General features: G+C 34.5%; 1 protein-coding gene across 3 annotated transcripts in view; it reads right to left on the bottom strand.

Moving 5' to 3' along the window:
• WAC (WW domain containing adaptor with coiled-coil) overlaps positions 1–26,090 on the bottom strand; it is a 127,377-nt gene that overhangs the window by 23,253 nt on the left and 78,034 nt on the right. For 2 of the 3 annotated variants that reach the window (XM_069086377.1, XM_069086379.1), the window contains exon 7: positions 24,509–24,817. The exons of the other annotated variant lie outside the window; for it this stretch is intronic. In XM_069086377.1, the coding sequence (XP_068942478.1) occupies positions 24,509–24,817 (309 nt within the window). The remainder of the gene's footprint in view (positions 1–24,508; positions 24,818–26,090) is intronic. 3 annotated transcript variants of the gene reach the window in all.

The following is a 26,090-nucleotide window of genomic DNA, read 5'->3' as shown; positions in this document are numbered from 1 at the left end:
ACTCTTGGTGACCCTAACTGAGGTTTTCTTGGCAAAAATATTAGAGTGGTTTGCCATTTCCTTCTCCAGTTCATTTTACAGATGAAAAAAATGAGGCAAACGGGTGACTTGCCTTGGGTCACATAGCAGTAAGCATCTGAGGCAAGATGTGAACTAAGAGATGAGACTTCCTGACTTCAGGACCATCACTCTATCCACTGTACCACCTAGCTGCCCTTTCTTTCAAGTTACCATCTACCATGCGAGTCTTTATTATTCTCTGCGTGATTCTTCAGAGAATGTAGTTTGATGAATCACAGATATACAATCCCACCAAAGAAATCTGGTAAGGGCCTACAATTCATAAAGATATTTAGGATCATTAAATAAGATGAGTAATTTCCCATATACTTTTGCGATGCTTAGAACCTGTATTCCCTAGTTCAGATAATAAGCATACACCTGGTTTTGTACTACGTGGATTGCTTCTACCAAACTAACTTTCACGCAGTTCATACATGGGCCTCAGCAATGTTCCAGGGTCTCATACAACCAACATGTTGTCATTTGACAACAGAAGCATATATACAGGAAATCTCCCTTCAATTTGGATTCTGCACTGGATCTCCTCCACTACACCTGTGAACATCTCTGACAAGCATTTATCGCCCTGTGCCTTCAACCAACAGGCTGAAAAGGGTAATCTCTGTTCTTATATATTTCAAGGAAGATTTCATGATCTCTGGCTTGAAAAGAAGTCAACTCTATATATGGGACACATCTTGTTAAAAAAAAGTCTTTAAGACAGCATTTTGTTCTTACCAATAGCTTTCTAGAATCAACAAAAGCACTAAGATTTTCTATTCTCTCCATGGTTCAATTATTTTTGCAATGATACTATAGAACATCAATTGTAATATTGGCTATTCACTAATGATAATTGCCCATTCAACCATACTCTGAATAAGGATGGCTTTAAGAAGCTTGTACATACATCATCCTAATAAAAATTTTGTGAGACATGTAGGTCTGTGTTTGATGATGTTCTATCAGTTGGGTTCGGGGAGGGGAGGGAGAGAGAAGGAGTTTGTTTTAAAATGTCTGAGATGTTCTCTATCCCCTCGGTCATATACCTCAAGAACCAATTCATCCACGCTATCATCACTGGGTCCTATCTAAAGAACACACATCTTGTCTATTTGTGTCATATCTCCTCCCCCCATATAGTCAGAATTTGACTATAATTAAGAGGCCTGGTATGATGATCGGCTCCACTTTCTCTGAAGGCCAAAGTTTATTATAATTTTTTTCTCAATACAGCAAAACTATCAATATCCTCATTAAAAGGAAACCAAAAATCATTTTTAAAAGTTTTAGACAAATAAAAGGAAGGTCTTCACATTTGAGTCAATAAAGTCAACTATGTGCTCAATGGCAACAAGAAATTTTTCACGGGCTCCATGGTCACCTCACCATCAATGCTTGTAAGCAAAAGCAAAAAAAAAAGACCTGAATCAGAATTGAGAGGAAAAAAAACACTTTAGTGATCACTCAGTTCAACCTATACCTAAATAAACATGTCCTTTACAACCTATAAAATCAACAAACATCTAGCCTTTAAAGATAACTAGAACTCATGGATTAACTTCTGTTGTAGATGACAGAGAAGAAGACTAAATGACAAGATGCTTCATTATAAGTCAACATATGTAGAGATTTCAGTGTGAACGTACATACAGGAAATAATTGTGAAATGTGTTGGAAAATATAGTGAGATTAATTAATAACAAGTGAAAAGCTTATAAATAGCTTATAAACATAAACTTAGGTTTATGATTAAATAAATATTTTCTTCAGTTGAAGAGGCAAAGAATAATAGACATGGAAAGTATCAGACCTGATTACAAAATATTAGCAGGAAATAACAGTTTATCAACAATAGGAATCATTTCCAAATTTTTACCCGTTTACACTTAAGACAGACTAAAAGTCTCTACTAGGAAAATAACTCTACCAGGAAATCCACTAGGATGAAATAGGGCAATTACAACAACTTCAATTGATACCTCCCACCAAAAAATGGAGAAAGTGCAGTGTGATTGATGGATATTATTAAAACCCGGCCTCAAATGCTACACTAAATATACTACCCTGTGTTCCCCATGGGCAAGTCACTGAACTTCAGCTTCTTCATCTGTAAAATGATGGATTTATGGCCCTGGATGAACTATGGGGTCATTCCTACATTAAATTTATGACACTATGACTATGATTATCTGAATTTTGCAAGCTTCAACAGATGCAAAATAACAAAAATAGGAAAGAGGTTAAAAGAATATCAACACCAGCTCAGCCATATGAAATACCTGATCTTGCTGGAAGAGACACGGCAGGCAATCACAATGCCTTTATTTATTTAGAAGGCAAGCAAAACAATAGAGGATAAAGAAGTATTATTTAAAAAAAAAAAGTTAAAGCAGTGGAGAGAAAATTAAATCTTCCAAAAGCCTGTAATGAGATTCAACATAAGTCAGAAAAAAATGTAAATTCAGGTAGAATAAAGAGTAACTGTGAAATGGAAAAAATCTGTAGTCCAACTATTAGAATGTGAGAGTGGGTGTGCTGCAAATTAAATTTTTTTTAACATTTTCTCCTTTATGAATTTAGATGCAATGTCATTTGGTCCTTATGATTAGGAGTGCTATTAAATAACTATGGTGCCTTTAAATATTACATATTTTTCCTGTTTATCTCTTGACATTATGAATTTTTATTTTGATTCCATAAATGCAACTTGTGGCTTTTTTTGATTTATATAACGCAAAGTAAATTTTGCATTCTAACCTCTCATCTTCATTCTATACATGTCTTTACTTGTATACAACATATTGCTGGGTTTGTTTTCTTATCCATTCTGTCATTCATTTTTTTTTTTTTCCTTTTTGGAGAGGGGAAGGTTGGGCAATTGGGGTTAAGTGACTTGCCCAAGGTCACATGGCTAGTTTTGTGTTAAGTGTCTGAGGTCGAATTTGAATTCAGGTCCTCCTAACTCCTGGGCTGGTGCTTTATTCACTGCACCACCTAGCCGCCCTCTGTCATTCATTTTTAATGAACTATTTAAGAGTCATTTTTTAGGGCTGTGCTTTCTGCTATTTATGTCTTTAGTATAAATATTCTTACTCTTTAGGTCAACAATTCGTCTGTGATTAGTTGCTTAAAGTATTTTGATCCTATTCTATTCCTATACACTCTACCCTCTTCTTCTGAATTCATTCACCTACTCTTTCCTAAGCTGATTTTACTTTATTATTTTGTTCTTTTATCTATTTTTGTCCCTTTTCCTTTTTTATTTCCCCACTCAATTATGCATTGTTTTAAAAAGATTTTCCTTCTGCCTCTGGCTTTTAGCTATTTCAATTTAACTGCAACCTATAAAACAAATTTCTCCTTGCTTTGCCTTCATTATTTCTCTTCTATTCCCATCTATTCCAAATTTTATTTTCGGATTTGTGGGCTACACCTTCCTAATTTGTTCTGCATATATTCACTGTAACCTCATTGGAATTAAAGCTTCAGAAGTACCAGGTTTAAGCTCCATTTTCTATTCAATTTATAAGTTGTTTCTTTTGCATATCTTACCTTATCCTCTCTTTTTCTTTGTCTTACTCCATGAAGAAGGGGACTATGACAGTGGAATAGTACGTTACTGTCATATGTGTTTGATGTGCTGGTTAGTTTCCCTGAACTGACCTTTTTCTTTTTTATTTGTTGTAAGGGATAGAAATTTGGGTTGGCGAAGGGTATACTGGGAGCCATCACAGACATCAAAATAAAAGACAATAGTTAAAAGAAATGGAAAAGAACTTTTAAGTATCTAATGATCTTTTTTTATCACTGATAACAGATTAACAATCACATATGGATACAACTCATTACACAACGTGCCATATGGAAAATTCAAAATGGCATTCAAAGAGTGAAATATGGAAGAATAGTTAGATTACATCAAACATAAACAGAAGGCACAGGTGCTAGAGACATGTTTTTAAAGTTACTCTTGGCATCAATTTTTAAAATATTAGAGGGATAGGAAATTTCAAGAGGATGGAAAAATTCACAGATCATTATCCAAAACAGGCAACGAGAAGAAATCAGTAATTATTTATTTTTGGTCCTATTTTCATGAAAAGTTTATGGATAACTGAGGATGTTTTATGAATATATTGTGCATGTGAACAACACAAAGTAAGCGTTTAATAAATGCCCCCCCTTCCTTTTTTGAATATAAAAAAAGAACGTAAGTAGTCTTTCATATATACCTTCCTACAGCATACCCTTTGCAAAGAATGGAAAATGAAATATCTCTATTTAAAAACATTTAATTCAAATAAAGAAAAATGCTTTCTTACAAATTGTCTCCCATGCACGTGTTAGGAAGATTTCTTTACTGACAAACTACAGGATAATTTTGATTAACAATCTTCTAATTATTAACATTAAACAAAGTATAAAATTGAAAGATTTTCTATATATAGATATAGATACAGACATATAGATATATATAGATATGTCACAGTTAGGGAGATTATCTAATGTGAAATCCAAATGGAAGAGAGATTGCCTGAAAACTGTTCTCCGGATGCTAATGTTTGACAGTAGTATGTCTGAACACAAGAGGGCTTCCAAAAAGAGAAATTCATCAATACTCAGAAGAGATGTATCTACCAATTCATATAGAAAAAGACAAGTCAATGAAGGATACATATCACCCAGGTTATAGGATGTGATTGGATGGGCATACCATTTGAGTATTTTGAACAGGCAAACGACCAGAAAGAAGTATGCCGATACTTGAGAAATTGTGAACTGTCTTTAAATTGTTCAAAGCTGCTCACTGAAACAAAACCCTATCTTTCTTAGCAACAATATTCTTGTACTAAGAATGAGTAAAAAATTAAAAGAGGAAGGAGGTGAAATGGTAGAAAAAGGAATGTGATTCAATATTTAGTAGTTCTGTGTGTTCACTGGGACACAAAGTAACATATGCCTCTCAATTTTATACATGTGAAAAACAGGAATAATTACTTATTTACCTCACATGGCTGCTGGGTGGAAAGGATTTTGTAAACTTTAAAATGATATATAAATGTCAATATGTCAACTGTGAGTATTCATTATTATTACCACAATCTCTGAAAAAAACAAAGAAACTTCAGGGGGTGAAATGGCAACAGAGAAGATACACAATGAGCACAATAAGCAGGCTGCAGCAGATTACCAAGAGACTTGTAAAAAAAACAAGTAGAACAAAGGATATTATCTCAGAAACACAGGATAAGAAATGGGGTGGGTAGTTGGTGATCAGGTGATCAGAAGTGAGGGAAAACCGATAGTTGGAAGAATTCAATGATTCCCACAAAATGCTGAACATTTTAGTAAAATTATGCCAAACAAAATTTGGGAATTTGGGAGGTGATTAAGGGAGTGCACAGTGCAATGAAAAGGGCAAGGTGTTTGAAGGCAAAGGACTTAGGCTTGACTCGACACTGTTACTTATTTTCTATGAGAACCTGGGTAAACAAGAATAAATAATGCTTTGGGAACCTTGGAATGTCCTATAAATGTGATTTTATTATTACTACAAAGATATTCCATTTTAAACTAAAAGTAAAAATATTTTTCCTGTATTAACATATACATTTTTAGTATGGACATTTAGTTATTAGTACTACTACTATAATTAGGTCCTGATTAATGCAAATGATTAATCTTGTGAAATGGCCAAAGTATTTGAATTCACTCTATTGGAAGTTAGAATTATATTTAATGTAATAGAAAATTATAAGGAAAACATAATTATAATTTTATTGTAAAGTAAGAATAGATGCAGAAAACAAAAAATTTTAAATGACTTTTAAAGATAAAAGTTGATGGTGATATAAAAAATTATTATTAAGATTTTTAGCAGCATACAGGGAGTCATCTCCTCTTTGTTCAAATCTTGGCAAGTTTGCATGGTCATATTTTCACGCGATAAACCAAGTGCAGTTGGATGACCTGCTTAGGGCATTATTTAAAATTACCCAGGCAATATTTTTCAACTGCTGGGCTAAAATAACTTAAAAATCATTTTAGTCACCCATGCTTTCTTATTTGACCACCAAAGAACTAGAAGTGATAAACGTGTTATAACTTCTCAAACTGCAAGATTTTAAGATTAGTTTTAATGTAAAATCTCCTTCTGTATTACCTTACAATAAAAGTATTAGTGATTCTAATACAATTTAAATCTAGATTAAGCTTTTTTTTCCTTAGAAGTTCCACAAGGTTTCTTTTACAAGATTGTAAGCTTGTTCCACCCACAGTAAAAATCTGTTGACTAGTTTATCTACCTTTGATGATTTTCTTTACAATGTCACGTTATTTAGCTGACTCATTCTCATCTGTAATGGTCACCTCTCTGCAGTAATTTTAACACTATGTAACTGAATCTGATTTTTTAAGACAATCAATTAACACATTCAGTAAAAGCCTCTTCACTAGTCAGTTCATTCCCATTTGCTTAGGAAATAAATATTTAGTACATATATTTAAATTGAATGTGAAAGTTCAAGTGTTCCATTTTTCTTCTAATTTTCTTTTCTAAATTTAGATGCCTAGTAAGGATAAGTCAACCTTTTTTATATATGTCAAGGCATATTAAAATGGAACTCTTTTGGCCCCAGGAAAATAATATCTAAAATTAGAAAAGAATACAAAAAGAAAATCATTCAGAGATCCATAATATCATTTATATGGGTACATGCTCCATGTAGACCATGTAGACCTTAACAGAGCGATTTTATTCAAAGACAGTTATGGGGGGGAAGAATCATCACCTGGTAGCCAAAATTCTGATAACAATAATAGGAAAAGATATGATAGTGTAAGGATAATTGCTTAATTATTTACACTTGTAAATAAATGTTATTTGAAAAATAATGCCCTCAGTTATCTAGTAAAATAATAGGATGATGATGAAAAACAGTTTAAAACAAATTTAATCACTTGTATCTCTAGATCTGGCTAAAGACAACTTCTGTATTGGACAAAAGTCACTAAAGATTGCTTTTACAAATATGAGTTACATAATGCCAGGGGGACCATATAAGAGAGTTCTTAGTACCACAGACATAATTTAAGCCTTGCTGGTCTCTCCAACAGCAGCTGGAGCAGTAGCAACTTACACACATAGATACACACAGCATATCTCTTAGACATACCAGCTGTCAGTACTAACTACAAGGCAGTACTAACTACAAGGTAAGGGATGCTGAGCACTTTGAATGAATGGTATGCTTCCAGTGACTGCCTGAATCCCTACCCTGAGTGCCTTAGAGATGAAGATACAAAGAAACACACCCACACCCACACGCCCCTAGCAGAAGAGAGACAGACAGACATAGAAAGACAGAGACAGAAGAGGGCATGTGTTCTCCTTCCAAAATTTACACATTTTCTAATACTATGAAGAGCTGTTAGGTACAAGAAGATTCCGAGAACCCATTTTTACTTGCACCCAACTATATTTTATTTTACAATGTCCCAAGGTAGAAAATGAGAAAGAAGGGAGGGAATCTCCACAGAATAAGATGCTTTGCAACAGATCGAGGGGCTGCAGGAGTAATCTGAACCCCTCTCAGTAATAAAAACTTTCTATTTAAAATCTCTCATCCCAGGCAACTAAGACTAAGTAACAGAATATTCATATTGGTAGAGGGAGTTTCCTTACTAGGAGTTCTCTACATCAAGAAAATCAGACATCTGGAAATACAGACATAAACAAATAAGGGCACAATTGCATCTGACAATTTATAAGACCTAAATTGGTAGAAAGCTAAAAGAATAAACATAAAAGGGGAAAATGATATGCAACTGACGCAGCTAAATCCTGACCTATTCAAAAAAGTCACTGGATAATGAAAAACAGGCAAGGGACAACAGAAAGGAAATCAATAACAAAATCCAGACATTTAATCAACGCAAATCAACTCCACAACAAAGAACCCACAAGACCAAAGTATGCCTTACTTAAAAATAGGTGAATTACTTGCCAAAGAGAAAATAGTTCAGAATATAATAGTTTAAAAATAAATATGTAGAATCTTAAGAAGAAGAATGATTAAAGATTATGAACAGCATCATAAAAAAAAAAAAACAGAAGAAAGCAGTGGAAAGCACAGATAGTTTAAAGAAAGCCTTGGAGATGCCCATGTAACCCAAAGAGTCCCTAGAATACATAAAAGTGAAAAATTAAAGGTGGATAACAGAAGAGAAGCAGTAAAGATATTAAAAAAATTTTATGATCAATTATTTTCACCATCCAAGACAATGACATCATCATTTAAATGTGTTTATAGAGGAAGGCAAAATGTTACTAAAACCCCCATACTAAAGAGAGGCCATCAAGAACTATGGCCTTTTCACCTACTTCCAAATGTACACAAAACAGTGACACATGCATGAAGGGCATCCTCCATTAACATATTAGCAAGGGAAAAGGCAGGTTTATGCAAATGATATTAACTATGAAGAAGTCTGATTCAGAAGACCAAAAGATCCTTCAAAGACTTTTGCAATAAGGTGCCTCCCATCCATACATCAAAGATTCCTTGAAAAAATATGAAAACTGAGATAAATTCATTCAAATCACTAATCTCAAACATCAGGTGGGACATAACACAGGTAAAAATACCCTAGCCAAAAGTGTTAGCCTTCTAGGACAGGGATTTTCTAGGGATGGTGAGGTCTTGCAAATATTCTTACTGGCAGATTACATCATTCTACTTGTGTCAAGTCCCAAGAGATTGACTTTAAGCATCCACATTGGAAAAACCAAATGGATGAACCCAAATTACAGCAGTTAACCCATACAAATTGTCTATCAATACATCTCTCAATTTAGGATGGAGAATTTCAATAGGTAGTAAATTAAGCCCAAAATTTAAAAAGAGGAGGGTTGGGATAGATGCGCCTTCAGGAAATAGAAGTTCTCCCAGAAAGGCTCATCTTTTTAATATCAATATTTTATCAGTGTTTCTGTCTATCTTCAAGTCTTAGAATATAAGAGTTTTCATAGAATCCAAAAGTAGTATGACAGAGTGGACTATGGACAGGCTCATGGTTGAGTGTGAAGCACTGCAAAATTTAACAAATAAGGAATATCAAAGAAGAGGAAAGAAGGGAGGGAGAGAGAAAGGAAAGAAAGGATTAAACAAAAACAAAAATTTATTAAGTATGTGTTATGTACTAGGCATGCTCCAGGTGCTTTACAAATATTGTTTCATTCAATCCTCACAACAACCCTGGGAGGTAGGTGCTGATTTATTATCCTCATTTTACAGAGAAGGTAACTGCAGCACACAGATTTTAAGGGCCTTACCCAGATTTACAGTTAGGAAGTGTCTAAAGTCAAATTTGAACTTAGAGGGGCGGCTAGGTAGTGCAGTGAACAGAGTACTAGCCCTGGAGTTCAAATTCAGCCTCAGACACTTAACACCAGCTGTGCGACCTTGGCCAAGTCACTTAACCCCAATTGCCCTGCCTTTCCCCCCCTCCAAAAGGCACAAAAAAAATATTTGAGCTTAGGTTTTCCTGACTCCAGGACCAACACTCTTTCTACTGCACAACCTAGCTTCTTTGTGATAATAATAATAATAATATAACAGCTAACATTTATACAGTTATTATGTGCCAGCAGTCATGGTGCTAAACATTTAGCAATTATCTCTTTTGATCCTCACAACCCTGGGAGGTAGATGTTATTATTACCACCCCCATTTTACAGATGAAGGAACTGAGGCAAAGTGAAGTGACTTGCCCCAGAGTTACACAGCTAGTGAATATCTGGGACCAGATTTTAACTCAGGTCTTTCTGACTCCAGGCCCAGCACTGTCTCCACTGCACCACCTGGCTTCCTAGGTGAAACGATGATGGGTCAAGCAAACAGCATGGACAAGGGCTAACTAGTAAACAGCAGGAGAATATTATCAGGAAAAATTAAGGATTGGCCTCCTTATTAGGTCAACTTCCCTATGACAGATTTATGTGAGGCTACAGACAAGATTTCTTGAAAAATACAATTAAATTCCTCACTTCCCCTCACCCCTTTCCAATCAGGTGACAAAACCTGTCACTTCTATCTCCAGTGTCTCCCACATTTAATCACTTCTCTTTACTCATACAGCTACCACTTGAGTTTTCAGGTGCTCATCACCCCTCTCTTACATTATTTTACAACAGCCTCCGGACTGCTCCCTCTGCCTCATGTCTTCCCATTTCAATCCACCATCCACACTGCTATCAAAGTCATTTTTCTGTAGGACAGATGGAACCATGCATTTTCCTTACTAAAAAATCAATGCCATGGGGCGGCCAGGTGGCTCAGCGAGTAAGAGCACTGGCTCCAGTGTCGGGATGACCTGGAGATCGAATCCCGGGCTCAGACACTCAGCACCACACCCAGAAATAACTGGCCGTGTAACCTTGAGCAAGTTACTTAACCCCGATTGCTTAAAAAAAAAAAAATCAATGCCAACACCTCCCTATTACCACTAGAATCAAATATGAACTCTTATGTTTAAACTGCAAAGCCCTTAAGAAATTTCCCCAACCTATCCTTCCAGTTTCACTGGATATTATTCTCCCCCCTCACTCTCTGTGATTCAGTTCACACTTGCTTATCTCTGGTTCCACACTCACAATAGTCCACCTCCCTTCTCCATGTCTTTGCTTAGAATACACTCACTCCCCATCATCACCTTATAGAATTCTTTTCTTCCTTCAACTTATTTCCTGCTCCCCTCAACCACTAGTGCCCTAAGTACCATATACTTAACTACTTTGTATTATCTTCATATTTATTTGGTGTGTCTGTATACACACATACACACATGCACAGGAACATACACTTGTTGATGTTTGGACTCAACATTTTAGTCCATTAGGTGTTACATGAGAAAATAGCTGTGATACTAAAAAAAAAAACAAAGATGAGAAGAGCAGACAGACCAAGTTAAGTATACACCATAGAAATTTATGCAGGAGGTAACATAAGTGAGAGTGTTGAGGAATATGAAGGAAGGGAATACGCCAAAATTAGGAAAAAATCAAAGAGTGTAGAATGACTCAAAAAAAGGTTACATGAAATCAGGCACTACTGACTCATATTCCTAATTTTCCCATCTTTATAAAGTATTAATGAAAATAATCTACACGTAGGTCAAATTATGCTTGAGGAAAATGCCAGAGAAGACCAAGAGACTTTTAAAAGTGATATTGTACAGCACACAATATCTTTTCAGTCACACCATTAACCAAAAAATCCAAGTAATACCAGAGCCTGATACTGCCTATTTTTAAAAAAGTGTTTCAGTCAAAATGCAGCCTTAAAGAACTTCTCCAAAACAGTATCTCCCGTGTATGTATTGGTTATAGAGATAATTATAATTATAGAAAAAACCCTGGTTGAAAATCAATTGGTGATTATTGTCAAGCAAGGAATAAAATAAGGATATGTATGCTCGCCTTGTTTAACACTCCTCTATTAACATCAAGCGGGATATATGTATGTTGGCAAAGTGTGCCACCATCATGAAGGACATCCAGCACAGAGTCCAAACAGAAGAAGGATTCCTTAGAGATGGTGGTCTTGCAGATGCTCCTGTTTGTGGATGATAGTGCGTTGACTGCATCAAGCCCTGGAACACTGCAGAGCCTCCTAAAAGAAATCCACAATCACTCAAAAGAGTTTGGCCTAACAATCAGGAAAAAAAACAAGTTGATGAAAGGTATCTATTATCTAGATTATGATGCACTTAACTGCACAGACAATCCATAAACTGTCTAGATAGATACTACAAATGGACACCATGCACTAGGTCCAAGACAAAAGAAGGAAAAGAAGAAACTAGGATGGCATTTTGATGACCTGAAGATTTAGCCAAAATATAGTATATTTTGATAACATCAGGCATCTTTGAGGGATACTATATTCCTACAAATCATATCACTCAAAGGTCAATGGAGGAGATACATGGCATGTGTAAACAACTGGCAGCATGCCACCAATAACAACACATTGGTCAGGGTTACCCTTCCTCACTTCTTAGAGTTCAGGTGGTCTAGCCATCTTCTCCACCCTGTCTTCCATGAGTAATACTACATACATGTTGATTTTTGTTGTGTACCCTGGTCTCTCAATTCCATCTTCTCAATTCTAATAACATACAACATCTTTCCACCACAGGAAAACTGTGGCATCACAGAAAGAACACTGCTTTTCAAGTAACAGGACCTGGGTTAAAATCTCAGCTCTGACACTTGAATTCTCTGGACCCAGTTTCCTTATCTCTGTTGTACAATCTCTCTCTTTTTTTTTTTTCCAGAAAGTTGGAATAGAGGACCTCTAAGATCCATTTTAGTTCCAGATCTATTATCTTATCTCAAAAATATTTTTGAACAGTTACTAGTCTCTAATCTTCTCATGACCCTGTATGTTTTTTCAAATATCAACAATGGTTTGTGATTAGATATCTAAGGGTTTGTTTCTTAGTTTTCTAGAGTATGATTACCTTAGGTCTGGAGACCTAAATTAATTTTTAAGTGGCCAAGTGCTCCTTCACCATGTCTTCATCCCTTCTAACTATACATTTTTATCTTTTCTGTTCTGAACTTCATTCTTCTAGAGACAGAAGCATAGTAAGGGGATCACAGGATCATAAATTTATGGAAGGGACCTTTGAAATCACCTACTAACCTCATTTGACAAAGGGCAAGAGAGATTATGTGACCTGCCCAGAGTCAGATAGCTAATGTGTCTGAGGAATGATCTGAACCTACTTCTGCCTAATTACAAGCCTACAACTCTAGCCATTAACTACATCATGCTGCTTCTCTACTGTTTTCTTTCATTTCCCTAACCAGTTTTCATAAAGAGTCAAAACTAAAAGCAGAATCTCAACTATTTATCTAGAGAGACCATGGAATTATGGAAGTAAAATAACTAGATGTCAAAGGCCAAAATACATGTCCTGGTCCAAACACTAAGCAGTTGTATGACTGCAGGTAGCAATGTGATAAGCTTGCCGAGCCTCAAAATTCTGTCAAAGTAAATACTTCCTTAAAAAATACACTCATCACTCATTGTGATAGAATACTATCATGCTTTAAGAAATGACAGGAACTGATGCAAAGTGAAGTGAGAACGAGAAGAACATTCTACACAGTAAAAGCAATGTTGTATGATGATCCAACTATGAATGACTTAGCTATTCTCAGCAATATAATGATCCAAGATAATTCCAAAAGATGAAAATGATGAAAAATGCTATCCACCTCCAGAGAAAGAACTGACAGAAGTCTAAATGTAGATGAAAGCATATTTTAAAACATTATTTTTCTTGTCTGTTTTCTTTTGCAACATGGCTAATACGGAAATGTTTTGTATGACTGCACATATATAATCTACATCAAATTACTTGCCTTCTCAAGGAGGGTGGAGGGGAGGAGAGAATTTTGAATTCCAAATTGAATGAATGTTAAAAATTGTTATTACATGTAACTGGAACAAAAATCAAGTGAAATAATGATCTTTAATACTTAATCAATAGGTACAAAAATGAAAATAATTTTCCAGGGAATATAATGTTGTAAGATTATTAGTTTTAGGTAAAACCAATACCACTTATTAGCGGTTTACTTTAGGTAAAACCCATACTTCTACTTATTAGTTGTTTACTTTCTAATTATCTTACTATAAAACTACTCAACTATCAACCAATGCTGCAGTTTTGCCAGTAGGGGGAGCAAATTACCAAAGAATGATTCATAAACTTTTTTTACAGGCTCTCAGGCATGATAATTTATAAAAATTACACCATTAACAATCTCAAACACTTAGTAGCAAAATTACTAAGCTGCATTTTACAGAAATGGCCCAAAACTGTAAAAGTTTAAGCAATTAAGTTGGTTCTGTATTGTATTTCTACAATTTCAAATTTGAGTTCCTTATGTCCGGGTCTACAATAATGCAAGCATTTTGATGCTTGGTTACCATAGATAAATATGGCATAAACCAGAGGTTCTTATGGGATCTGTGAACTTGGGTTTTAATATTCTCATAACTATTTCAATGTAATTAACTTCCTTTGTAACCCTATGTGCTTTATGTATTTAAAAACATTCTGAGAAGGGGTAGATAAGCTTTTGCATATTGCCACACACACTAAAAAGGGTAAGAACCCCTGACATACACTGCTATTCTCCAATAAAAGGTAAATTCCAAGAATAAAGTGACTATTTTTGTCTTTGTATCCTAACACTTAGCATCATGTCTTATCATGATATAAGTATACAGAAGACATTTAATAAATGCTTGCTGATTGGTGTATTTGGTAAATTTGTTGAAATGCTATTTATTTTTTCTACTTTTTCATTATTTGTCCCCCAGAATGGGTTCACTACCATGGGAGGGAGCAGCTAGCACATATTCAGGAATGAATATAAATGATAGAAAAACAAAATATATAAATTGCAATTTTAGAATCTGAATTATAAATTAACAGATCTGACAGCCCCATGAACATTAAATATTTTAAAGTATTATAACCTTAAAGTAAGAGAGACCCTGGAAAAATATCATGGTGGATTCAGACAAAGGAAATCTGACACATAATGAATGTGATACACTAAGCAAGTCACTTAACCTACGAAAAACCCTCAGAAACTCACTACAACTCTTAAGTTGCACAATAGGTGCTGACCTGTACTGGGAAAGGGAATTTTCTTATTTTAAAGCATGGGAAGCCAATAATAAAATTAATTTTTTTTAAAGTTTCAAATACCATTCAATTAAATTTTTCTCAAGATCCATTTTATACAACAGCTATAAAACCATTCTAAAAATGCTATTCTGATGCATCTAAAAGTTTATCAACAAAAACTAACACTATATACACCCAAAAACATGTTAAGATGACTGTCAACTATGAAGAACTACAAAGTCAAACAAAAAGTGTTTAATAGAAAACCAGTTTTTCTAAAAATCTGGGTTAAGACCCAATAAGGAATATAAAGTTAAGTTCCACAGATATTTTTTGAGGCTTTTGGTGCTTAAAATCTCATCCACCTATTAAGAGCTTTGCTTTTCTCTCCACGTGTAAAAACTTGCTGAGACACTGAAAGGGAGAACTAAGCTATGATGCAAACAGACATACTATGGCAACATCCGGCTTCCCTTCATGTTGAAGGAAGAGTGTCAGTTATAGGATGAAATGCTGACAACCACAACCATAAATTAAAGTTTACACAACAGAAACAGATTATTTTAAAAAAAAAAAAAGCCGACCAGAAGCCAGTGCCTATGTTTTACAATATCACCATAAAAGATTCTTATGAAGGGGGAACGAGAAAGGGTTTTAAAAAAATACAGGGAAAGATCTAGGAGATGTCCAGTGTTGTGAACCTCTTCCATCAACACAGACTGCAAGCTCTATTTCTTACTAGATAAATCTGAAGAAAGTTACTGGAGGTACACTGCAGTCAAATGACTTGTCCATAAAAGTTAGTTAAGTGTCAACGCATGATCCAGTCCCAGCTCTTCCTCTGAAAGTCAGAATTCTTCAACATGACTGATTTGTTGTTTGGTTGTTGTTGTTGGGAGCTGGGGGTTATGGGATAAGTTACTTAGAAATTACAGAAATGCAAGTGAAAAAAGAAAAAAAATCAATAAAACAAAACTCTATAGAACAAAAAAGTTAGAAGGGGATGAAGATGGAGTATTTTATTACTACCTTAGTACACTTTTAAATTAAATTTCTCAAGTTCACAGTTTCATATACAATTCTCATTTTTTTATTTCTGAATATTGGAATGTTTGTATTTGTTGGCCAATAAGCATGTGTTAAGAACTTTGTTGGGTACTGGGACAAAAATAAAAAGAATGAAACAATCCCTATGCTTCAGGTTAATTTTTAAGTTTAAAATTTAAAGTTTTTTAATAAAAATTATTATGAAACTAGATACTAAGAAAGTTACCTAAATAAAGTACATTTTTGAGCTTCAAATGAACCCTTGGTTCAAGAATCAAAAAACGTATACTAAAAAAGGACTCAAGGAAAACATGGAAATGATAAAAAAAAAAAAATTTAATGGCCAAATGGAAGCAAAAATGAAATTAAATTTGTTCATTTTTATTGCTCTTAAACATCACGTGAAACAATGACAGAATAGCTCCAGAAATACTGTGATTTGTCATAAGGTCAAAGGATGGTACAATCACAAATAATATGTAGGTTTCTTAAATTGCAATGCAAAACATTTCCCCTGGTCCATATTACCTTTAAAAGGAATGTATGCATTCATAGAATATTCATTCTATAACCAGATTAGCCAGGGAGAGACAGGATCATTTCTCCTGGTCCATATTACCTTTAAAAGGAATGTATGCATTCATAGAATATTCGTTCTATAACCAGATTAGCCAGGGAGAGACAGGATCATGGGCATATTGTCATGTAGATTGGGAGTAGGCAAACTACAGCCAGGAAACTTTTCTTATATGGTAGCCTAGGCTAATAGTGGTTTTCATGTTTTTAAAAGCAATAAAACTTTAAGATGTAAAAAGTATTCTTAGCTGGGGTTGTACTAAAATAGGATGCAGTTTGCTGACCCCTGGTCTATATTATTATTTCACTGACCAACTGCCCAAATTCAGAATGAGTTAAGTATATTTAATAATTCTATTTGATGACTTTTGGTTGAATGCATTTAGCTTGATAATACAACCAATAATAATGACATCTGGATAGACTTTTAAGATTTCCTGGCCATTTTAAGTCCCATTTTATGGGTCTTTAAAACACAAACTGGCCTTGCTGCCCCATGCTGGAAAACAAGCAGATAAAAAAATCCAAGTCAATCAAACTACTGACAAGACAGTTGGATGAGCAGTCCACTGTACTAGATCTTACACAGGTAAGACAAATAGATCTCATACTGTATGCAGAACAGCATGGCTGATGAGTAGATTGGATTACATTAGCAAACTGTACTTTCAGTGACCCTAAAATGCTATTTATGATGAAAGTCTATCTTTTTCTGATGCTAATAATCTCTCTGTAATGATTATATATCTGTGAATCATTAGTACAGTACCATAGCAAGGACAAAAATGTTTTTTGTTTTTTTTTTTAAACACTGACTAGAATCAGGGAACATTAAGACCTCAGCAGCATAAAAATTCTAATGAGGAAAGGAAAGACACATACTGGGTCTAATTAGGCTACAGCATATTAATAACAATGTGACATAAAAGATTATCGAGGACATGCATGAATGGAAAAGCAGTTGGAGCAGTTGTGTTGTGAAAGGAAAAGAAGTCCATGTGTTCACTAGTATCCATTTATATCTCTGAACTATATCCTCCCTGCAACCCTTCCAGAGAGTAGTCCTTTTTAAAGTATGAAGTAATAAGAAATAAACTCCTCAAAACTAAATAATCAGAAAGAGTTTGCCATTATATGCAGTAACCTATATCCACTATCATTCCATTTCCACAAAGAAAAGGGAAGGTTGTCATCTGATGTCTCTTCTTTGGGGCCAAGACTGGTCATTTTAACTTTATAGGATTCAACAATAGAACAATCAAAAGTCAATGCTGCAAAATTCACAAATCATTGAAAGAATCAAAGGAAGATTTAAAGAGTACCAGGTAAATTCTTAATGAACAGGAATCACAAAGAATAACACAATAGGAATAAAGGTGGGATCTATAGCAACTAAGGGTATTCTCACACTGCTGAGAACATATATCCACTGAAATATAAAAATACTAAATTAAAAAACAAACTTGGATATTTTTATTCAATAGGGATATTATTTATTTTATGAATATGAAGTGTACTGGGACTTAAAGAAAAGATAAAAACAACATCAGGCCACATGTGGTCCCCAAGAGGAGGGATCTCAAACCTTTGATCTGAGAGATGAGAACCCAAAGAGGTAAACTGATGTGCCCAGGCTGCACAGGTAGCAGATGAAGCAGCCTGAATTTGAGTGCAGATCTTTGGGCTCCAAATTCTGCCTTCCAACATAGGTAAGAAGTCTTTTTGCCCAGTTGCTCATTGTTAGTAGCAATTAAAAACCCTGTGAAAATCTGAAAAGAACTGAATATCAAAGGCAGAAGAAAAGATATGAAACTGGTTCATTCCATAGGATCAGGAAGGAAAAAGTTATTGGTGAGAGTAGGTGGTGACAATAGAAATTACAGAAGACAGCTCAATTCCCAGGCCCTGGGTTGAGGTTGGGAATATAAAATATAGGTAAAAAACAATCCCTGTTCTGAAGAAATTAACATAATAATAGAGGAGACAACATGTAAATAAATAGGTACACACACACTATTTATACAGAGTAGAATGAATGGTAAATTTAGAGGGGAAGGCAAACAGAGGTACTTGAGAAAGGCCTTCTGTAGACATTGACTTGAGCCAAGTGAAATAAGCTAGGGGAAGAGGAAGAGATTGGGAAGGAGAGTATTACACATAGTAAGAAAAGGAAAGACCCTTGATTGAAACATGTAGAAAAGCTCATTAAATTAGTGAGAAGGCATAGAATCTATCTTATTTCAAAACCAAAGTAATCACTCCTCCCCCCCCCCAAATGCCCCCAATTTCAGGCTTATGGTATGGAAGAAACAATGTAGTGTCCCCTGCTAATTATGTAGTCCTGCACAGAAGCCTTAATCATTCTGAACTGAATTTTCTACATATGCAAAATGAGGAAGATCCTCCCCCTCACCCACGCCCATTGTGAGTGTTCTCCCTATTCTCTATTACTTGATAGTTGTGTATATACAGTTATCTTTGTGAGACTGAAAGCTGTCAGAGAGTAGCAATTGTTGCTTTGTCTTGGTATCACCATAGGACCTAACACAAGTACTTACAAAATACTTATAGACTGAGTGATGTATTGACCAATAACGAATGAACTCTTAAGATCCCTTCCACCAACTAAAAAAAGATAAATAAAAATGCAAAATATGGATATAGAAACAGAAAAATTTTCATTATCAAAATGAAAGTTAAGCTTGTGCCATTAATCAGACAAAATTATGTGATAGTAAAAGTTCCTTGGACTGAAAAGTTAGAATCAGCATTTGAAAGGACATTATTTATCATGTAGTCCAATTATCAATAAGTATTTATTAACTGCTTCTTGTGCCAGGTACTAGGCTAATTAAGCAAATACTTTCCCATAAAGTTTTTTGTTGTGCTGTTCATTTTTTCCCTAAGACTTTTATCCTTACGTTTGGCCTCATAATAGTCTTTTAAGTCATTCACTTTAAAAACAAACAAAAAGCTCCCAAATCAATGACTCTTCTTTAGTTTAGTAGTGCCCCCCCCATTTCCTAAAAACAACAACAACAAACATAACTCAGAAGACTCCCAATTGTTCTCTTTAGATGCTACCACTGGAATCATTTGAAATTGTGCCATCAAAATTCTGTTTGGGAGATTTTTAGAGAGGTAGAATGATGTAAAGAGAAAGCGTGTTGGATGTAGAGTGAGGAAAAATTAGGGGCAGCACAGTGAAAGGAATATAGTGGAGTTTGGTTCAAATCCCACCTCTAACATTTACTGCCTTGTGTAACCCTGAGAAAATCATTTGACCTCTTTGTGTCTCGGTTTCCATATTTGTAAAATAAAGTGGGACAGCTTCTGTAGTCCCTTTTAACTCTAAATTCATGAAGCTATGAATTTTAATCAGATTCTAAATGTTATTAGTTTTGTGTCCTTAAGCAATTCATTTATTCTCAGTTTTCTCCTCAGTTTCCTCAGGTGTAAAATGGGTCCAGTAATTCCTGCCTTGCCTATCTCACTGTGCTGTAGGACATAATTTTTAAAGTGCTAAGGAGTAACTGGATTTTAAATTTCGTGAGTTTAGGAAATTCTCAATTATGGCAATAAGGGAATACTAACACAGGTAAGCAATTTCTCTGCCTAGACTTACTTAGATCATGTGCCAAATCCCCAGTGCCCACAAACTAACTGAAAGGTAATCAGGAAATGTTCAATAAAATAAATCCCATTGCCTCTCTTAATGTCTTAAAAAATTATAAAAATTTGCTGCCTCCTGAGACAGTCCTCTTCTCTTTTTAGAGACAGAGTCCAAAGCATCACTTTAGGAACTCATTCCTAAAGGGTGTAAGAGTAATAGGTTCAATGCAACTATAAATGGTTATGACAAAATATAAATAAAAGTGTGACTCTCAAAGTCACCAATCACTCTATGTGGCCAACAAAACTGTCTTTATTAGAAGAGTGGTCCTAAAAATTATTTAAATGCTCTGCTTCTAACAGTGGAAATTTTCCATCCCTACAGCATTTTATTTGCATTCCATTTGGTCTTGTCTGAAATCTCTCCCTACTCCAATCTACCTTCTGGTGACAAAACTGCCAAGGTGATTTCCCCCTTTAAAATCCTCGTCTGAATCCTCGTCCCTTAATTAAGTCCAGCGGCTCCCTATTGACTCAAAGATCCAATATAAAGTCTTCTGGTATTTAAAACTCTTCCCAAAATGAACCTTTCTAGCTCTTTAGTCTTTTTATACACTTCTCCATCCCAGGATTCTATGTTTTAGCCATACTGACATACCTGCTAATTCTCAGGAGAATACATATCTCGTCTCCCATTCCTGGAGTATATTCTTCTCCTTTTCTAAATCCCTCATTTCCTTGCAGACTATCTTCATTTACCACCTTCTGAATAATCCTAAAATTATAACTGACCTCAATTACTCACCTCACATTCTCAAACTACTATCTTTTCTTCTTTACCACCAAACAAGAATTATGCTTGCTGCTCCTACTTCTTTATCACCAATTAACTCCTAAATCTCTTGTAATCTGCTTTCTATCTCCACCATCCCAAAGAAACTGCTCTCTATTAATTTCTGGATTGTTAAAAAACACAATGACTTTTCCCCCCTCATTCCTCATCTGGATCAACAGTAAATCAGCAGCAGCATCTCAAACTACTGACTTTCACTTCTTTCTTGATATATTTTCCTTTCTTCATTCATCAAGTATTTATTAAGTGCCTGGTATGGGTTAGTCATGATGATAGGTACTGGGAATACAATAATAAAAATGAAACCTCTTCCTGCCCTCAAGGAATTTACCTCGTAAGGCGGGAAAATTACTTATACAAATAGAAACACAAAGTAAATGGGGTGGGTAGTAGAAGAGAGGATGGGGCAACCAGAAATTTAAGAGGACTAGGATAGGTCTCCCGTAGGAAGAGGCACATAAGCTGGCAAATGAAAAAAAGCTAACTAATATAAGACAGAGACAAGGACATAGTGCATTTGCAGCCTAGGAAACAGAATATCACAAAATGGAATGCTACATAAGCACAGTAGGGAGACTGACATGGCTGGAATGTATAACGGATAAAGGAGAATTATGTGTGGCAGCTGGAGTTAAGGCTGTGAATGGGTCTAAATACTAGGTTTGTTATTCTCTGACTCAGAAATAAAAGGGAGACACTGGAGTTTCTAGAGCTGAAGAAGCATGATAAAATCTGTGCTTTGGGAATATCAATTTGGATGCTGCTTAAAGGATGGATTGAAGAAGGAAGACACTAAGTAATTACTACTGATTGTCAAAATGCTTTGTTGGAATTATATGATTTGATGCTCACAACAGTCTTATGTGGTATAAGCTACAAATATCACTCCCTCGTTACAGATAAGGAAACCAAGGCTCAGCAGGTGAAACTAATATGTCCACGGTCACAAAGCCAATTAATTATCAGACATGGAATTTGAACCCAGGTATTCCTGACTCTAAGTCAGGAATTTTATCTACTATTGCACAGCAGGGAAACCAATAAGGAGGCTATTGAAATAGTCCAGGTAAAAAGCAAAGGTCTGAACAAGGCTGGTGGCTATCTGGGTAGAGAAAAGATATATGAGAGATGTTGCAGATGCAGAACTGACAAGACTTGGCAAATGATTCAACATGGAGAAAGAGGGAAGAAAGGAAGATAACTCTGAGGTCATAAACCAAGTCCACTGGAACAATGTTAAGACTCTCAAAACTTGGCTTCTGTGAGATGCACTCACCCTTTATCTTTCTGAAACTCCTCAGACCCTATGTTTGGCCTTCTTCTCTACTATCTCTGTAATTTCTCTTTCTGATTTTATTATTTTATTAACACCTCTGGCTTTAATGATCAAATGTATCCAAAAAAAAGTCAAATATCTATCTCCCTCCAATTTCTTATGCATCTCAAAAATAACATGATTAAAACTGAACTCATTTACCTACCTCTATTTCTGTTCTTTCTATTAATGGTACAATCATCCTGACAGTTACTGCAGTTTACACAGCTGGAATTATCCTCAACTATTCACTGGGAAATTATATCCAGGTACTTTAACATCAAATCCATTGCTCTTTCCTTCCTATTAAATTTCTTAAAACCCTTGATCCTAGTGTCATATCTCTGTTTGTATCTTAAGCACTTACCATACTTTAAGCCCTTAATAAATGTTAACTGAATTTGAATATGGAACTCAAGGAATATCACTATCTTCCAGAAATGAGAAAATATAGAATCTAGTCATTTAAAAAATAATTTCTATTTTGATAAAATATCCCTGGAAGATCAATTTTCTAATTAAAAAATAATTTAAATTATATATTTATATATTAAATATTATTTTAAAAAATTTAAAATAATTTAGACTAGACATAAGGTAATCCTGAATGAAGCTGAATTATATATTATATCATAAGGAAAGTTCTTTCTCTCAAGTTCATATAGGCAAAGTCCATCACTAACCTAAGTAGATGCCTAAGAAGAGGTTTGGGGAGACAGACAGAGAGGAGAGGCAAACCTATTATAATGAATAAATAAGAGCAATTTGTGTTTTGATGTTTTGTACATAAATGGTAGCTCTATAATGAGTGAATGTAATTGAGGAAGTTCTAGGTTAAGAAATTCTTACTCTACGCTACAGGATGAAAAGTTTGAACAGTAATTTCTTTTTATGTAAATTGAGCAGTGGTTTTACTCAAATAAGGCTATCAGATTTATGATTAATTCTGCATCTATACAATTATCCTTTTTTCATGGAAATCTTATCTCAAGTTTCTTCCTCATCCAAAATGAAGCTTACTCTTGAAAGGCTTAAATACAATAAAAAATAAGGAAGCATTTTGGAATTAAGTACGAAATATAGTCAAAAGAACTCTGTAAAAAGAGGAAGAAATGGTACATCTAGTTTTGTAGACTCTCATCTCCAAAGAGCTCTGTATGTGTATTCACAGTAAATTAGAAATTTCTTTAAATAAATTCTGGCATAAAACTTTAATTAAGGAATGTGCTATTACTTAAAATAATTGCTACCAGGTAAAAAATACCTGGTATAACATACTTTTATGGAATCAATACCACTGCATATTAAATATTTCATCATAGGGCTATTTATTAGTGATGTGGAACACCTTAAATGGTAAGAAAATTCATAAGGAAACCTAAAATAATCATAGTATTAATGTTGTACATTGAATTATACATTCACAAAATAAAAGGCAAGGTGGAATGAATATCTGAGGAGAGGCTCAACAGTTACCTCCCTCCACAAATGCTCCCACAGTCCCACCCTCTTTAGAATTACTCTCAGCATTAATGTTGAGTACATACCCCCAGATTTCCTTATAAAATGCTTTACAACTTTTCTTTGGTGTATTTACATATAATGTGCTTTGACTAGGAAATGATGACTTCCCCCCCTAAAATCTCACATTCGTAATTTGTCATGCCTTTCCTGTCTTCTTAATGGAAGAAATACTATTTGTTGCTGCTGCTGTTATTATCCCACAACCTGACCATGGACTAGGTGTAGAGATTAATGCTTTATCAGTTTAATTTACTTCACTATTATGTCTCATACTTTAACCCAGAAAGTGCTATTTATTGATTTTGGGACCATTCTGTTAAAGAAATCGTTATGTCTGCTTTTTAATTTAAATATTATGAATAAACTTGTTATGTTAAACAAATGTAGATTCATAAACTAATTATAAAATACTTTAAAATTGTGCCATAAATGTCACCTATTATTAAAATTCCTGATTCCTAGAAAGTTTAAGAGATGAAACATTAATGCAACTCTAGAAATAATTGAAAATTTATACAAATCTGAAGGGAAGTTCATTCTTTTTTATCAGGTCATTTAAATTAGTAACATCCATTATAAATTAAATTTTTAAATTTTAAATGGTTTGATTAAATCAATGTTTTTTAAAACTGCATACAGCTTACTCTGCAATTGAATGTTTAAATCATTCTAGAGAATTTATTATTTTTCTTCTTTGTTAATTTTAAGATAATTCTTAAACCAAATGGAAATCTTACACTAATACCAGAAATTCCACTTCAACGTGCAATATCTAACAAGAGAGGTCATACCAGGCATACCTTTTCTTTCTGTTTTCTGTGCAGGGATGGAAGATGTGGGTGTAGGCAGTTTTGATAAAGTAGATGCTCCATTAGCATCAAATGATTTCTTTGGCTGGTGATCAGATTGTAGAGGAAATGGACTAGAAGGAAGAGTGCTTGGGGTAGCAGTTGGATGAACCACTGGTTTGATGGGGTGCTGTACTGGCGTAGAACTACTGTGAGTCTCTGCTCTTGGCAGTCTGTAGTCTCTGTCATTGTGTCTGCTTGTTTGAGACAAAATATTCTGTGGGAGCATACTACTGGCATCACTGGAATGCTTGTCTTCCACTTTTGTTCAGTTCGCAAAGGAATGTTGGAATGAGGGGAAAAAAAAAAGATTACGTTAGAAACCTGTCTTTAACATTGGCTAATTGAGCAACATGCTAATACTTAAGTCTCTTTTTCTAAAACTCCAACCCTATTTAGCTTGTGAAATTCTATCATAATCATGCAAATTCTCAAAGATCAATGGAAGAGTTACGTCTCAACTATAAAATACACCCTTCTCATATCTAAACTTAAATGCCAAAATACTTTCTCTAAGTCACAAGCTTTCTAAATTTTGAGAAATGTGATCAACAGAAATTACTGAAATATATCTCAATTATTTTGTGTCTATCTCTGTGTATTTGGAAGCACAGCACCTTTTAAATAAAAATATTCTAATAGTTTAAAAAAATTTAATAGAAAATACAACTTTAAGTAAGGCTTTTTCAAAATAGCTGGATCCTAATCACTAATTAAAAAAAAAAATGAAGAGGGGATATAATACTCTATGTGTGTGTGTGTGTGTGTGTGTGTGTGTGTGTGTGTGTGTGATACCACTTGTATTACCAGCCCTAATTCTAAATTATTATCTATACAACTGTAGGTAATTTTAGTGTACGGGTTATATAATTCTGTTTTTGGGTAGCTGGCTATTTGATAAATAATATATTAAACTAAGCTAATTACAAGAATATTACGATGGTTTAAAAAAAATTTAATACAATAAAACTACCTGAAAACAGTCTGTTATCAAAATCTTCTTTTAAAAAAAGCCTAGTTGATACCATTAGGTACAAAGATACCTTATTACAACTTTAAAAAAAAGTACATAAAACTAATCTGTACATAAAATAAATTTTACTATTAACAATATTTATATGTAAATACACACACACTCTCCCTCTCTAAAACAAACAAAAACCCCCAACATGACCTGAACTGAAATAGTTTCACTAGCTCTGAAATTAATATGGAAAAATTGAAAGTACAAATTCCTTAATATTCAAGTCAGGATAAGGCTTTTATGCATACCAAGCTAAGTTTAAAAACTGAATACAACTCTACTTTGAGCCACTACTACAATAAAATATAACAATTTATCACCAAACACTTATGCACCAAGGAGAATGGAATTTTCAGGAAATAAAAGTGTTCACATTTATAAAAATTAATACAAAAAGTATCCTTTCACATGATATGCTCCAAGCTGCTGTCTCTACCTTTATCTACAATGTTAAGTATTAGCTTGCTCCCTTAGTGTAACAACATCTTCCTTGCTAAAACAAACTTTCTT

Source organism: Petaurus breviceps, unplaced genomic scaffold (genome assembly GCF_028583685.1).
Source record: "Petaurus breviceps papuanus isolate PSGF00001 unplaced genomic scaffold, PetGlider_PUasm1.0 178, whole genome shotgun sequence".
In the NCBI taxonomy this organism is placed as follows: domain Eukaryota; kingdom Metazoa; phylum Chordata; class Mammalia; order Diprotodontia; family Petauridae; genus Petaurus; species Petaurus breviceps.
The sequence above is the reverse complement of the archived record's forward strand: the minus strand, read 5'-3'. Positions and strand labels throughout refer to the sequence as shown.